The 17,402-nt window shown below is 38.3% G+C and overlaps 2 protein-coding genes across 5 annotated transcripts in view; one reads left to right on the forward strand and one right to left on the reverse strand.

The window, feature by feature from the left end:
- Nucleotides 1-2,838, forward strand: part of LOC127007367 (uncharacterized) — an 18,816-nt gene extending 15,978 nt beyond the window's left edge. For all 4 annotated transcript variants that reach the window (XM_050878262.1, XM_050878270.1, XM_050878288.1 and 1 more), the window contains exon 6: nucleotides 254-2,838. The gene's annotated coding sequence lies outside the window, so the exon portion shown is untranslated. The remainder of the gene's footprint in view (nucleotides 1-253) is intronic.
- Nucleotides 2,017-16,011, reverse strand: LOC127007383 (signal peptidase complex catalytic subunit SEC11A-like). Its single transcript, XM_050878299.1, has 5 exons — nucleotides 15,845-16,011; nucleotides 12,297-12,406; nucleotides 11,587-11,736; nucleotides 9,390-9,567; nucleotides 2,017-4,687 (listed from the first exon to the last, which is right to left on the reverse strand). Exons 1-5 carry the CDS (start codon nucleotides 15,893-15,895, stop codon nucleotides 4,637-4,639), a joined length of 540 nt encoding a protein of 179 aa, XP_050734256.1. The 5' UTR covers nucleotides 15,896-16,011; the 3' UTR covers nucleotides 2,017-4,636.
- Nucleotides 16,012-17,402: the final 1,391 nt, after the last annotated feature.

Raw genomic sequence — 17,402 nt, forward strand, 5'->3', positions numbered from 1 at the left:
AATGGAGTGTATGATATCTGGATGTGTGCCAAACAAGTATCTCATCGATATTACCTCTGCCAAAATGGGCCACAAATGTCATTCAAAAGTTACCAAACCCCATATGAGTAGTTAGTCAATGATTGTGGATAGGTAAGGGTGTCACCATAACTTTTTTTATTTATGCAATTCTTGATTTTTCACAGGTGGATGAAAATTGTATCTTTTTCTGCAAATGATCCCCTTAACTGTTGCACTTTTATTTTCTTTGCAGCTGTTATCATCTCGTGTCATTAGCAGTCATCATCTATTTTATTGTTGCTACGTGAAGGTAACAAAATTGTCCCTGATGTTGTCTTGTCATCACAGTGTTGTTGTAGTAAGGTCAACAGAAGAGATAAGTGTACTTTTGTCTGACATCATCATGTGCCTGCAGTGAGTAGATTGAATTCATACATTTCTTCACTTGAAGTGGTTACTAGGATAAAATGACAATATGCTCAACTTACTTTGTCCAACTGGCCAGAGTATTTTTTTTTATTATGGTGCTGTTGAACCTGAATCACATCAGACTTGGGTCTGTCCTAGTATTAAGTACAGGATACAGGACCTGCCCCATGTAGGCCTTCAGTCTCTTGCAGATTCCTTATGTTATGCCTGCAGATATATTGTGTTTGTAGGTTTAGGTAACATTTTTTATGGTGCTGTTAATTAATTCCTATATCACACTCATCAAGGATATAGGCTGCTCAAGTAGTATCTCTTGATGCACCTGGCATTCATGGATGCATTTATGGGATGCTATAATGCATGTATGCCAGCCAACCCTAAATGACATGTCTACTAACTGTCAGTTGCAGATTTATTAGGCTCTTTAAGCACAGCACTCTATTATTAGTGTTATGAGCATGGCAATCTCATCATCAGTTTTCACAAAAAAATTGGCACTGATCTTTTTAGTGTAAAGGGTGGTCCCCCTCCCCCCCTGCTCTCTCTCTCTCCAAAAAAAAAAAGAACAGGAGTGTAAACTCTTAAATAATAGTACAGTCTAATTTTTTCATTGGTATGAAAATGACCCTGCATTTCGAAGTGCCCTTTTTCCTCACAAAGTTTGCTGCTAGCTATTGGTCGAATATACCATGTCCCAGTAACATAGATGCATTTGAAATAATTGCCAGGTAATGTAAATCAGAACTTACTTACAAGTTTCTCTAAAATGTGTTATGTGAATTAAAAATGTTAACATGACTTTATAGTTAAAATTAGTCTCAAGACAGGAACACAAGCATGTTTTCGAATGCTAATTTTCTTCGTAGTTGTCTGCACGGTGGTTTCCGCAGATAGTTCTGTGAGACATTCCTGAACAATTACCATGCCTCCTCCAGCAGTTTTAATTTCTTGGTGAAGTCACCATCATTAACCAACATGTGGATCTGAGGGCTTTGTATAACTGCCCTGACTGATTACTTTGAGGTCCCCACATATTTTTCACTGGTGCTTCTCATACTTGGTAGCAGAAAGCACAGTTTTCATAGCTCTCAGTCATCTTCATCACATGTGTTATTGTCATGGATGAAAGCACAGAATTAGAAAGATGAAATTTATCAATCTGCAACAAAAATACAAAATATACTGAATCAGTCAGGTCAGGCAGTGCAGTGAACAGAGGAATACCAAAAGGAGCCAGTGCCCTCCTTACATTCTCAACATTTCAGTATCACTTTAAATGACACAAGATGGGTGAGATTGCCAGTCTCAATCCTCCTATAGATATTTAAAATGTGGCCAGTATTTGAAGTGATATCAAGGTGATGGCTATTTCAGCTTCTGGAAGGTTGAAGTAGTGCTTGCATATTTAGGTTTAACTTCTATGGTGGATATGTTTCTTTATTTTTGTTTGGTTTCATATATGATTGAATTTATCTGAAAATATCATTCAGTTTTGGTATCAAAGTCAGAGTAAGTAGGTGTACAAATACATTCATTCTCTGTGTGTGTATGTGTGTGTGTGTGTGTGTGTTAGGGAAACACACTGCATTCCATACATATACATTTTATTATTTTAACTATAAAACTTGTAGAAAGTAAGTTGGACATACTGAGAAAAATAGTGCCTTACTATACACCAATAGCATTTTAATTTCCACTTCAAGCTTGAAGTCCAGGGTTCTTTGAAATGATGTCTCAAGGAAACAGTGTTGAGGAACATGTATTAATTACCAGGTCCTTGATTATCTTTTATCAAAATAAGCCCGAACATGTAATTGCCAGAGTTTTGTTGGTATTGGGATATGGACTTTCAGTGTAACTTCCTTTCAGTGGTACTTTGTTTTCCTAATTCCCAAGAATGCTAATCCATGCAATTAAATTCTGTAATACTGTTCTCTATTTGAATGACAATTTTTATAGGTCAGATTAATGTATTACACTCTTGAAGCAACAAATAATAAACCTATAATTATTCTCACTTGCTTTTACTTGTAATATATTATCTAAATGTTAATAATAATTTTGTTTTTTCATTTGTCTAATGGTGGTATGTTTCATACAAGTTCCTGGGCAGTTTTAGGTAATAATTATACTAAAAGTTATGATAACAATGTCATTGCACAATTTTAAGTACAATGTGAAAAATATCACTGCAAAATACTACACTTCAATACATAATCCCACTCTAACATGATTTTGAAGAACACCATCATCATAAGACACTACCTAAAGATAAGCTTTTGTAAAAAATAAAATAAAAAATAAAAAAATCTCCCCAAGTTAGACAACTAAAGACCATATAGCTCTGCTAGGGTTATTAGAGAGCACTACCTCTCTCCCAGAAACCCTCTAAAGATAAGCATTTGTAAAGGATTCCCATTCTTTCATGAAATCTGAGAAATACACAAACCCAAATGATTTTTCCCTGGCAATGGAACTAAATCTAAAATGTCATTACTGCATCACATATAAATTTAGAAAGCTAGTCCAACAGGTATAATTTAGAAACTTGCATGCAAAAAGGTAAAAAACAAAATAACCATAACCCCCAACACCACTAAAATCCTTTTGATATAGAATTAATTTACCTACAACCATGAAAAAAGTTCATATAAGGAGTGACACCAGAATACACTCCGCAAATATCCTATGAAACCTTTACTTCATCATGTTTATTCTATGCTGACACAAATAACACCTGAATGTTACATGTCAGGTTGAAATATTCCTGGACACAGTCTGCTTCCCTGTAAAGTTTTGTTCATTAACTCCAGTTTCAAAAAAGAAAAGTGATTGATCACAAACATCACAGGAACTATTAACCATCCTTCCAACCCATACTCCACAAAATGGGGCGGGGAGCTGGGAGTGGCACTTCTTGAGATCCAATTCTGAATACTAAAATTGATGAACACACACACACACACACACACACACAGTCTGAATATTAGATATGTGACTACTGCCATTAATTAGAGATTGCTCTGCAATCAAATGATTTAGGAGTCCATGAACAAACCTCACAAATAATACAAAAGATTAATGTGATATCTAGGAATATTTCAATCTCTTAAGCCAGGTACACATGCTCAGGCCAGGCTGGAAAGGGGCAGGTCATCAGTGGCCAGATGTGCCCCATGCATACATAGGTGGCCTGAGTAAATATTGTCATTTTGTGTCACACTATTGTAGCATTATCATGGAGCTACTTTCTGGCATGAACCTGCAATTTATGGCTGTGTGTGCAGTACTTTGCTTTTTACATTCCATAAACATGGATAGGTCTTGTATAAGTCACTAGAAAGTTCCCTGCTTATCTCAATGTCAGACATTATTTTTGACAAGAATCTGTGGCATTCTTTTGATTGGCACCTCAAGGCCACCCGGAGTGTCCCCACACACTTGCAGACTGTACCTCACACATTTTCAAACACTGATTTTGCTTAAGTCACCTCATGAGGTAGGGCTGGAGCTAAATCAGCCCCATATGTGCTCCAGCTGGATCTAACTATATGCACTTTAGGGCCACCATACAAGCCTAGCTTGAGCATGTATGGCTGACTTTATACAGCCATGAATATGTATTCTTGTTCTTTCAAATCAGAATACATATTTGAACATTTATACAATATAAACAGATGTTAGCCGTTAAATTGCTAATACTTTGTATGTGTATGATGGTTACTATCATGTTGACAACAAGTGGTCAGTCAATAGCTATATATTACATACATATAACTCAGATAACCTTAACATGTCACATTCTTCTCCAGTATCTTGCATTTTGTGTATAAAAGAATAGTGTATCCATGTGATAGAAAATACACTGAGTACTGTTCACGGTCATGTTCATTTATCTTGATTTATACTACACCTTTCAAACAAGAGGATTTATAGGTAAATGTATCCATATATACATGATATTCACATAAGTAAACAAACATGTATAAGAATGATGCATGCTAATTTTAGTTACAATACAAAACTTTTACTGTTGTTTTCTATCAAAAATGCTTATTATAAAATTTTTCATTTTACTGACATTTACTGCACATTATCTAAATAAACAAATTAATAAATTAAGAATGATGATGTTACTGGTTTCTACTAATGCCAAAACATGGCAGCTGTTTTTTACAACAAATAAATGGAATTATGAAAATGTCTCTCATTCCCGATGTATTAGCACAAATAATCCTAGAGCAGCCAATACTGCATACTGAAAGATAAATAAATTCAGAATTAGTGAAATTATTTAGTAGAGATCTAACTAATAATCTGAGAAATTAGCCTATTAATGCAAAGGTGACATTAAAAACAGTAACATGAAACACTCCACACACACAATTCAGAAGAGGGGGGGTAAAAAAAAAAAAAAAAAAAAAACTCAATGAAAGGGGTACCACTGCTGTCCAGATCTATGCATCTCAGTCTATCACAGGTATAGTTGGGGCACACTAAGCTGCATGTGGCCCTGGTGCTTATCTACATTTCATCGCCCCTTAAGCCTAAGAAGGGTAAGAACATGCTACCCCAGAACAAAGGGCAAGTGTGAATTCTGGGTTACCACTTTACTGTCCACAGGATATATATATATATATATATATATATATATATATATATATATATATATATATATATATATATATATATATATATATATATATATATATATATATATATATATATATATATATATATATATATATATATATATATATATATATATATATATATATATATATATATATATATATATATATATATATATATATATATATATATATATATATATATATATATATATATATATATATATATATATATATATATATATATATATATAAAGGTACTTGAGGCAAACTAGATTTTGAGCTAAAAACAAAAGGCTGTGCTTACCTAATTCATTCTATAATTCATATCACCAACCAAACTTTCACTGCAGTCGATCAGTAATTTGCTTTCTTACTTAATCATGTCTAGCAACCTAGGTCATCCTTGCCCCTGTCTTAACCCTTAAACCAGCCATTATTGGTTTAATCAAATCCTTCGTGGTCTGCTTAGCCGGCTATCATTGATTAAATCAGACTTGGGAGCCATTGTTTTTTTAATATTTGGTAAAAATTTAACAGGTTCTATCACTCATCATGCAGTACGGCAGCCTATCTGGCCATTGGGGATTTGAAATAAGGTCATTAGTCCTCACTGAGCCACCATGGAACCCACACCAAGCACCTCTTGAAAAATATAGGAAAACACGTTGACAAGTTAAGAGAAAGGACAAGGCAGAAAGTAAAGATTATTCTGAGCACAATGACAGCAGTGATGAATACATTGTGAGTAGTGCCAGCAGTAGTGAGTGATGTCACTTCATCACCTGTACCGCACTCTTTTACCTCAGCAAGGGCTTCTGTCATGACAATGTGGGTAAGAACCATGTGCCTTGTTAAGGTGAAGTGAATGGTCACATTGAGGCAGTTATTCACAGCCTCCCAGAGTGAAATGTTGTTGGCACCAGTACCTCTTTTTTTCTCATTCCTCACCACAACACCCTTCCTCCCCCAATTCTTCACCACAACACTGTTCCTCAGCTAATTCCTCACCACACCACCCTTCCTCATCTTCCAACAATCACCCTTCACCAACCTTTCATACCTCTCCACCTGACCCTGTTCCAATCCTGATTCCTCATGTTTTGATTTCTCTCTCCCACTGTTACACATTCCACCTCCATCCCTTCCTCATTCACTCTCATCACCACTGCCTGAATCTGTCTGTCACAATCCCCTAACCTCATTTCCTAACCTGTCACATTCATCCTCTCATTGTTCTTCATCACCTTCACCTTCCAAGTCCCCATGACCTGCCCCACCACCCCTTCATCCTTCACCACACCCCTTGCTACCACTAGCTGAGTCTGGACACAGCAGCTGTTTTATGTTGCTTCAACAGCACTATGAAAACAGTCATCGTTTAACCTTTTAACAATGGGTATTGTTTTCATAAAGGGTCCCAAGATATGGGTAAAAACAGCTGCTAATTTTTTTTTGTTTATTCATACTGTATGAAGCGTCTTAACTCACTGAACACAGCAGTGAAATCCAGATTGCAATACGTTGTGTAATAGTCATGCTAGCGGGTGTGAAATGTAGCTGGGGTGTGAGCTGCTGGCATGAAACACTACTTCGGGCAGTTTGGGGCAGGCCTCTGCCAAGAATGCACAACATATCTACACAGGTTGACAACGATGGCAGCAGGCTTCATACTTCCTCCACCTCACAATGGGGTATATTCAGAGTTGCCAGCCAGCGGGTGTCACCAATGACTAAGTCATTGGGCCCACGAAGCTTTTTTTTTCAATTATCGTATGTCTGTGTTTCCCTGGGATTTGTAACAATTACACTCCAATACAATAAAAGACACTATTGTTAATAAAAATGTAGTTCCACATTTTCGTTGTTTTATAAACTGGTAAACGAGAGAAAATAAATGACTGTTGGAAGCTTCTCATTAAAAATCTTTCTTGCATGAAAGCCCTGAAAATCAAGCAAAATTGGACCTTTTAAAAAATCTATTTATATTACAATATTTACTGAGTATCTGCTTTGTGTGTATCAGTCTCACCTTCGACAAAATTTATCAAGGAACATTTTAGGGTGTCTAGTAACTCAATAAAAAACGTCACAACACAAGGACGGTCAGGTGTCTGGGTCTTCATTTGGTCACTAGCTTCCACTTCCAGAATGATATACTAAGCCAGAGCTACTCAACTACTATAAGCAAAGGTCCAGTTAGACAAGTTCAAATGTATGCAGAGGCCTGGATAAGTATTGTAACTGGAGCTCCAGGCTCAAGGAGTAGAAAGATATAATAAAATAACATGAAGGTCCTGGTGATGTATTCTTGCAAGTGTATTTCCTCGACTGACTGTAGGCCCTACAGTCAGTTGAGTAAATACACTTGTAAGAATACATCGCCAGGACCTTCACGTTATCTTATTATATTTTTCTACTCCTGGAGCCTGGGATCCAGCTACAACACTCAGAAGGTCCAGATTCGGACTGTGGGCTGCCAGTTGAGTAGCCCTGTACTAAGCCCTCAACTGACTGCTACTTGTTGTGCTGGGTGAACGCCTGCCGCTACCAGGAGCGTGGGCAGGTCAAAGGTAATGACGTTTAATGCCAGGAATTGAGGGCGGAGTACAACATTATGGGAGCGGAAGTCAGTGTCAGCCACAGAGATCAAACAATGGTTTCTGTCGAGTTGCTTGACCCCCAAAAGTTTTTGATAAATATATTTTGTCGAAGGTGAAACTAATACACACAAAGCAGGTACTCAGCAAACATTGTAATATAAACATCACATTCAAGATGTCCAATTCTGCTTGATTTAGCAGGGGTTTCATGCAAGAAAGATTTTTAATGAGGAGAAGCTTCCCACGGTCATTTATTTTTTCTTGTTTACTAATAAATAAGACAGAGTGATCAACTACATTTTTATTAACAATAGTGTCTTTTATTGTACTGGAGTGTAATTGTTACAAGTCCGAGAGAAACACCGGTAATTTACGATAATTGAAAAAAAAAGTTCAGGCTTCGTAGGCCCAAAGACTTAGTTGGTGGTAACACCTGATAAGGATACCCCACTGAATGTCAATCATATGAATTGTTCTTTACACTGAAATAAGTTAAACAACATCTACTTTACTCGCTTATTTTCAGTCCTCCTCAGAGTTGGGTATTTCAGTCATGGCAACACACACCTTATCAGTGCCCTTTTTACTCTGCACTGTTGTCATGGAGGCACTTGCTGGGGTAGAGTGCAGTAGGTACAGATAGTCAAGTAACATCATCACTCTAAATCATTCTCACTGCTAACAATGTATTCATCACTGTTATCATTGTACTCAGAATAATCTTCACTTTCTATCCTGTTCTTTCTTCCTGATGTGTCACTGTGTTTTCCTGTGTTTTTTGAAGAGGTGCTGAGTGTGGGCTCCATGGCTACTCAGTGAGGACTAATGATCTTATTTCAAATCCACGAGGGTCAGATATGCTGGGACACAGCTCAGCAAATCATAGAACCCGCCAAGTTTGAGCTAAACATTAAAATTAGTGGCGCACAATAGTCTGATTAAATAAACGATGGCCGTCTGTGCAGACCGCGCCGAGTTTAATTAAATAAACGATGGCTGTCTTTTAAGGGTCGAGTTATCACAAATTTTAACAATTTTTTTTAACTACTCTTGTGCCCTCCATCATTTCAACATGGCCCTATCTATCTATGCCTCCAAAACCCTGCTCTCTCATGGGAACCACCTTCAAGGGTGTGGCCATACCGGAAGTGTCTAGTTTTCCATTCCAGCATTCCCTCAGCACACTCACTCCCTTGTCTACCAACTTCCACATGGCCATGGCAACACTACCTACATTTTAAAAACTCCTCCAAGACTGAGCGAAGGATGATAGGCAGGTAAAGACCAAGAGAAACTGGCCAAATTAATAAATTGTTCCCAAAGGGAGTCGGCCCACCAGACTAGAACAATGTTCTACTAAAATTACATCCTTCTCAATGATAAACCTATGAACAACCTTCCTTCATATGTATTTCCTCCTTCCTATGACACTGTCAAGAAAAAAATAGCAGAACACCTTTGGCCTTGATTTTTATTTTTACAAGTTTTCTTTATAGGAGCATCATATAACAGGGATTTTTTTAGCGTTTAGTTTGCCTCTTCATATTATAAAAATAAGCCATGGTAGACAAGGAGGAACAAGTGCTGAAGATGAATAAAAAGTTGTGAAAGGTCTTGATATAGCGGTTTGAATATGATTCTGATGACATGAACTTAAAATTAATCAATCACCTTACACTGAAAAGTGCCAAATAAAATCTAACATACAATAACTAAGATATCTCACCTTGAACTTTGGATAATCATTCATGACAATGGTTACGACCCCTATGAAGGGGACGTACCCTCGCGCCCGACCCACCACATCCTTGCGGTTCAGCCAGGCCTGTCCATTAGCATATAGTCCACGGTCATCCACGTTGTTGTTGTCACCTTTGGTTAGGAACTTGACTGATCCATCTTCCCTGGCAATTTAATTTTATTATTCAGTGAGCAGAAAAGGAATTTGGCATATACGTAATATGGTACCCATAATTACTGTATATATTGGTGTACAGGTTAGTTTCATGTAAAAATTACTTCCCCATTTGAGCCAAAACTCTGGTTTTCAAGAACAACACCATCATCAATTACAGCCTCCAGGATTGGTGATGTGAAATGGGAATGTATCAGATATCTGTACCTGGATCTGTGTATGTGAGTTATCCACATCCTTCTTTAAATTTGCATCTGCATCCACTCTTGATAAACACATAAATTCACAATTAAATAAATATCCATATCCTTACCACACAGTTTCATTGTCTTTTGTGCAAAATAGATTACCCCCAATGAACTGAACCAGTGGAAAGATGAGATGAAGAGAAAGGAGACTTTAGACTGGTATAAGGAGAAAGAGGCCCCAAAGTATGAGGGAAGCCTGGGAGGTGATCTTCTGTTCTGAGCTAGAGCACAGTGCCTGAATATGAATGCAAGGAACTATAGATGGTCTGAGTCCCGCAGCAAACTGTGTCAGATGTATGACGGGTGTGAATGAGACTGTGGAGCATGTTGGATGTGTCAGTTGAGAGGACTGGAAGAGAGTGGATGGTGCTGCAGCTGGGGCTGAGTGGACTCACGAATGTATAAGTGATGGCAGCAGTGAAAGAGTTCCTGGAAAGAATGTGGCATGCAAGATGTAGGGAGTAGTATTTTGTCCCATGTACATAGGATACTGTCTGTTCTGTGTGTGTGTGTGTGTGTGTGTGTGTGTGTGTGTGTGTTTTTTCTTCTTTTTTTTCACAGGAGCTGCTGTTACAAAGGGAGAAATCCCAAGTCACCAGTGACATCAAGATCAAGATCTAAGATAAAGATCAAATCAAATTGGTCTTGAGACTTAAAACACTTGACTAATATTTATCAGTTTCATAGAAGACTTTTACAAGAAAACAATTATACACTGCAACTCTGTGGTGTAGTGGTTAGTGTGCGTAGCTATGAGTCTGCAGGCCCAGGGTCGAATCCTGGCCTAGGCAGTCATGTGCTGCTCACTTAGCTGTTCATCCTCCCTTCCGGACTGGTCAATAAATGGGCACCTGGGGAAACTTGGGGACAGTAAACTGTGGTAACCCAGATGTCACACTGGTCCTGTGTCCTGGAGGATGTTTCTTTTTTTCCCTGTTTCTTCTTGGTGCTGGTAGGCTTTCTTATTGGGCCCTGGTGTTCGGCCCCAACATGTTGTGACACAGACAAGTGTTTATAGTGGTACCATCTTGCTTGGCTCATGCTGCCTCTCAGAACTCATCTTTGATCCTCTTTTCTAGAGAATCTAGAGTCCAAGTTAATAAATGGTTTTCAGGACAGCATGCGGGTAGTCTTAGGCCACTCAGCGATGGCTGAAAAATTGCCAGCCTGTTTGTTGCAGCAGGCGAGAGGCGAACCTGCATCTTCATGAACGCCTGCACGCTGACCACTCAGCCACCGCCTCCCCGCCACAGGCTCAAGGGCCAATGTGACGGAAATGAGCACAGCAACCACATGCACCTATGGCATAAGCCCCCAACTTTACCTCACCTTTTGCAATTATGAAGTATTGCTACAAAAAACAAGATCTAAATGATCATAAAAAGGAAAGAAGATTTTAGGTGCTGCATAGAAGGCAATATGTTTCCTTTAATTGCAACAATAAATTTTCTTCAGTGAGAATTATCATTTACAAAATTAAAATACATTTCAAAACATTAATTGCATCCATGGCATATCAAAAAGGTTAAGGGAAATATTGCCAGTGCAAAGTGGTGACCTCACATGTATGAGTAAGTAGCCTTGTGAGTTCATATCATAATAGTGGCTGAGGGTTGCAGTTGAGAACATAGGTAAATAATACCGTGAGAGCAGACTTGATTTAGTTCACCAAACTAAAATAAAGATGTATTATAAATAGAGTACAATCAAATTACTCCATCAAACTAAAACAAAGAAGTAAAAATTAAGAGAAAACTAACTTTTCATGAACCTTCATTACACGATGTACAATTGGGATGTCACGTCCCTCCACCTTGAAGACAACAATTTCACCAGCACGGATGGGTTCCTGTTCGTAGTTGGTAAGGAAAAGGAGGTCTCCTCGATGAAAAGCTGGTTCCATGCTCCCACTGTTTATAGAAGGCACAAACAACTTGTTATCCATTCAATATATTAAAGTGTTTTTACAATGAATGTTGACTGAAAGATTTTTTTTTAATGAACACAATAAAAAGTATTTCCCTTATTCATTAGTTAAAGCAATGAATAATTTAATGGCCCATTGGCTTGACTACAGCTTGAAAATCATTAAAATGGTCACTGGTATGGTCTAACTAGGTTTGAAGAAAACTTTGATGCACAATTACTGTCCCTTATTCAGCAAATAAGTTCATTAGTAGTGAAACAAACATATATAAACGTCTGTGAAAAAACTTCCTAACTATTATCCATTACTATACACACTTTTACATTATAATTTGGCCAAAGTTCACATTACACAGCCTAGCCTGTACATGTTACATTTAACCAATGGAACACCTTCTCCAGGAGCTAAATAAGTTATCCTTCTTTACAAACCAGTCCATGAACATCAACACAGTACATCCTAGATTTTATTGATTCCTATTATTTTGTACTTTATCTTTATTGTTTCAATCAAGTACATATGTAAAGCAATTCCCATTCTTACCTGAGGACCACAACAATTGGACTTTCACTGCCAGTCACTACCATCAAGCCTTTCCATATCATCAGTGCCGATGACACTATCATGGCAAAATTCAGCAGTTGGTAGAACAGCTGTAACAAAATAGAAATATATCAATTACATATGCTAAATATGCATTCACATACGCTAAGTAGAGTCAGAAGGAAAATCTTCCAACTTTAACCCAAGAATTTTTACACTTCTGGTTCTGTTCAACCACACCTAGGAATATTTTTTTCTTATTTTCTGATCTTGTTTATCACTTAGTTGTATTCAACACAAGGGTATTAAGAGGTATGTTAAGGGGAGGTGATGCTGGGAAATGAAAAACAACAACAACAACAAAAATGCTATCTGGATTTTAAATATATACCATTATTTGCACTAATACTTTACTATTCTTCTGTGAAAGTTTGGCATTCATAAGACAGAGGGAACACTTCCCTCCTTACTGATAAAATATCGTATGAGCCCTTAAACTTGTTTTTTTACCCCTACCGGCCAGAATCCAATGAAACTTGCATATATTATTACCCATGTAACCTCTAACAATATAAAAATAAATAAAACTGAATGAAAAAAAATACTTGTCCCACAAGTGTCACTTCCCCTCGAATGATTCTGGGCACTTTACAATTGTATCAATTATGAGGCAGAGAGAGAAGCATAAATTCAGTGGGAATGGGAAGAAAGAAAATAAGCGGCAAGTGAGACCTTGCATAATGATTACATGCAGGTGTGTGGAAGAAAAGTGCAAGAATTGCTGAGTAGAGCAGGATTAAGCGCAGCGCTATGCTAGAAAAGTTGTGTTTGAGATTTTTTGATGGTCTGTGAATGAGACGTATGACTGCATCAGTCATTTTGAATAAGGCCATGGCAAACTGTTTGCCTCTAAATGATAGGAAGAGACACACCAATGAAGAAAAAAAGTGCAAATTATGTGATGCTGAAAAAGAAGATCTGACACTTTTTATTGTGGTGCCCAGCATGCATTAATGCGAGACCAGCTGTTAGTGACCTTCAGCAATCATACATACGTAGAATACACTGAATCAATAATTAAATACTTTCTTCATGATCAACAGAACATAGAACAGAAATTAACACAATGTATGAATTTTGTAAAAAAGAAAGCAACATAAAGAGAAAACCTGCCCCAAACACTGTTCAGGAGAGACTATTACAAAGGTAAAGCCTCTGACCCAACATCTGATCTGATCATTGAAATTAGCCCTGCAGTTCCTTAACGTACTGGCCTTTTGGGAAATTAGAGAAGCAGTTTTCCTATTGTAATTCTCAAAGGTAAACTTGGAATCTAATGTTACCCAAAGTACTTTTAAAGGGATATATGAGTCGATAATTGTTTCATCAATTAAGATATCACGATGTGGATCATTGAGCGACTAAAAATGGAAATGGAAGTAATGGAATTTCTTAATTTATTTTGTAGCAGTAGTGTGTGTAGACCACTTCTAAGTAGGTGTTTGATAAGCTTGGGAGGGGAAATGATGGTGGAAAAATTTATATGGAAACAGTCTTATCTAGATACGAGAGCATAACAGGTGCATTTCTGTGATAACATCAGGCTATTATATTAAACAAAGGCTTTACAGCAAGATATCTTCTAGCATTATGCAAATACTTCCCTCCCCAACTTTAGTCTATATTATTCTCTCTCATTTACATCCTATTCTGGAAACCATGTTATTTACCAATCCTAAATGGCATGTTTTTATCTATCCCTTGATCAATCAGTCAATCAATGGAAGCACACAATGGGGAGGGGGGAGCGAGTCACCTCACCCAACCTATGATGCCAGGGCCAGGGTTTCTTCTGGGCAAGTTTCCATGTACTATTTTGATTTTGAAAAAGCCTTTGACACCATGTCACACAAGAGGCTCATCCACAAGCTTTATCAAACTGGTGTAAAGGGACACGTCCTCAGCTGGATTGAAGAATTTCTAGCAAACAGAGTCCAGAAGGTGAAGGTGAATGGAGCCTTGTCCACTCCAGCTAGAGCAACTAGTGGGGTTCCCCAGGGCTCTGGACTGGGACCCTTACTCTTCCTAATCTACATTAATGACCTTCCTACCAACATTACTTCTCAATGCAAACTCTTTGCAGATGACACAAAGATATACAGTAAAAGCAGCACAATTGCAGAAAAGAACACTATACAAAAACAAGAAGACACCAACAAACTGATGGACTGGTCCAAATCATGGCTGCGAAGGTTTAACTCCCCAAATGTAAAGCGATGCACAGTGGCCACCAAAATGACAGACACCCTGACATGATGGAAGATGTTTACATCAAACAAGTGACAGAAGAAAAGGACCTAGGTGTTCTGATCACAGGCAATCTAAAATTTATGCATCACATTGAAAAAATAACTTCAAAAGCAGACAGCATGTTAGGCCATTCAAGTGTACTTTCATGCACTGGAAGATTTAGCTAATGTGTACAGGACGTACTTACATCCTCACCTAGAAGATGCTGTGAAAGTGTGGAGCCCCCAAAACGGAGTGAACATCAATAGAATAGAAAAAGTTCAAAGAAAAGCCACCAAGATTGTCCCATCATTTCAGAACCTCACATATGAACAGCGGCTAAGAAGACTCGACATTCCCAAGCTTGAAGATAGGAGAGAGGGGGCTTGATAGAAGTTTTCAAAATAATGAGTGACATTGAAAACATTGATAAATAGTACACAATCTTCCAAACCACAAACACAATACGAAGTGGCCACTCCATACATACAAACAGAGATGTAAGTAAACACAATCAAAACATGCTTTCATACAGAGTCAAAAATGCATGGAACTCACTCCCAGAAAACACAGTTAATACATCTGCAGTGGCTTTCAAGAACAGATATGACAAACACAAATCACAGATGAATATGGAGGCAGGCAACAGGATCTATGTAGATTATATGTAAATCCCGTGGACTTTATTGTTAAGTCTGTAACTCCCCTTCCCATCCTAAGTACTTCCTGGCTGGATCTGTCGACTTGCCACAAACTCCTCGACGTCCCCTTGGTCTCCTCCACTCAGGATTATCTATTACAGAGACAACCCGATGAGCAGGGTCGGCTTCTGGGCAGCGTGCCACATGCCCACACACCTAGAGTTGGCGTTGACGGACTATTAGGGTAATATGTGTTGAATCAGTCTCACGGAGTAACCACCGGCTTAACACAAACTCATTCCGACGATACCCCATGATTCTGCATAGACACTTATTACCAAAGACATCAATCCGCCGCTCCAGGTCCCTATTAAGTGTCCATGCCTCACAGCCATAGAGTAAGACATCCCTTGAGATATGCACTAAGCACCATTTCTCCTACATTCAAGCACACATTTCCATGCTCTTGAAACCCCCCCGGGCCGAGAGCCGCGTCCCCGCCCCTGGTGTTTGAAACGAGGGAGTGAGGCGACGGTCCCAAGTCTTTCCGGGCCCCACCAGCAGCCCCAGCACGCGGCTCACCGGCCCGGGGGAGGAAATATATTCACCCAGACTGACCTGACGCATGTTCATTCGTCTTAAATCGTCCAAAAAATCAAACTGCAACATCCTGGCGGTGCTGTGGAGGCCGAAATATGTGACGGGCTGATGCCGGGTGACGTGCCGCTGTTTACCTCCGTGGCCACAACACTGACAGCACGGCGTGGCGAGAAATACCTCCCCACAGAAATAAGTCGCTCTGGTGTACAATACGCATGCGCTCTGGGGAATACATAACAGGGAAACCTATTAATTTATCCTATTTTTGTGATCTTTGTGATGGTTGATAGTGCCCGGAAGGAAACAACACACCAGATCGACAAAACAAACCAGCAGGAACTGAGTAAACATCATCGCGGGGTAATTTTTTGTGAAATCTGCCCTATTCGTTTGTTATAAAGCGTTCTCTTGATTAAAAGTGTTGCTCTGATGTTCGTGCCACGTATTAGAGCCGAAACAGGACAAGTAAACGATAGCAGTGAGTGAAATATAGAAAAAAAGTAAGCAAGCTGAACCACTTCTGCGAGTTATTTTGCGACTGCGAGCTAATTCCTACTACAGCCTCCAACGTTACCAGCTCGTCATCCCTAGAACACTGTTATTTAGTAACTTTATACCCGAAAAAACGTCACACACACATAGATAACGATATTACTTTAAAATTGTTGTTAAAATTGCGAGTTATTGGTGTGTTTTGGCAATAGTAATGGGTCAGAAACTAGAAAATACAGTGTTATGAGTACGTTGACAACGCCACCTCCAGCCTCTTTAATTTCAGATATATTCTTCCACCATCATCTCTTCCCCTTCCAAACTTATATAGCACCTACTTAGAAATGGTCTACACACACTAGTGCTACTAAATAAATCAAGTACTTCGATCCATAACTCGTATATTTTTATTTTAATCGGTCAAGGGTTATTTTCTGACAACCAACTACCATGGTAATCACTCTTTAGCATGCTTTTCGATATCTTGACGTGGTATTATTATTTATAAGGAATAAATCATGCGTTATAAATTGTTGCATATGGGGGAGCCGATTATTTTTATGTCAATATTAGCTATGGGATGCCAAACCAATTAACCTAACCATAAAAAATCCTTCTCCTTGTACGTAACAGTTTTATAATTGATTGATAGTTTATTGCTGCAGGTAAACAACAAGGGAGATATGTAGTATTATACTTATTTTTAGAGAATATACCGTGCACAATAGAGCATATTTTTACCTAGAGGGGAAGCAAGGTAAATGTATCTCGATAATATGGGATATCATATATGGCAAACGTGATTTCATATTTTTTATATAGCTATTCTATAATTGAAAGCTGGTTTTTAACTCTGATTTTCACATATCAAATATATCATAAAAAGAAAGAGCCGCAGAATGCTAAGCAGGGTAGCCAAAATCTTACCACACGAGACATAAACATTTTATTATAATAACTGAAAATAATCCCGTCTTCAGCTTATTTGAAGAAAGAGGAAGTTGCACGGTAAACTATCTCACAGATAAGACATGAAAGGGAAGAACAAACAGGAAACGTTCACTTCGGCGCCGTGGCCAACGTA

This window comes from Eriocheir sinensis, chromosome 3, assembly GCF_024679095.1.
Source record: "Eriocheir sinensis breed Jianghai 21 chromosome 3, ASM2467909v1, whole genome shotgun sequence".
Classification (NCBI taxonomy): Eukaryota; Metazoa; Arthropoda; class Malacostraca; order Decapoda; family Varunidae; genus Eriocheir; species Eriocheir sinensis.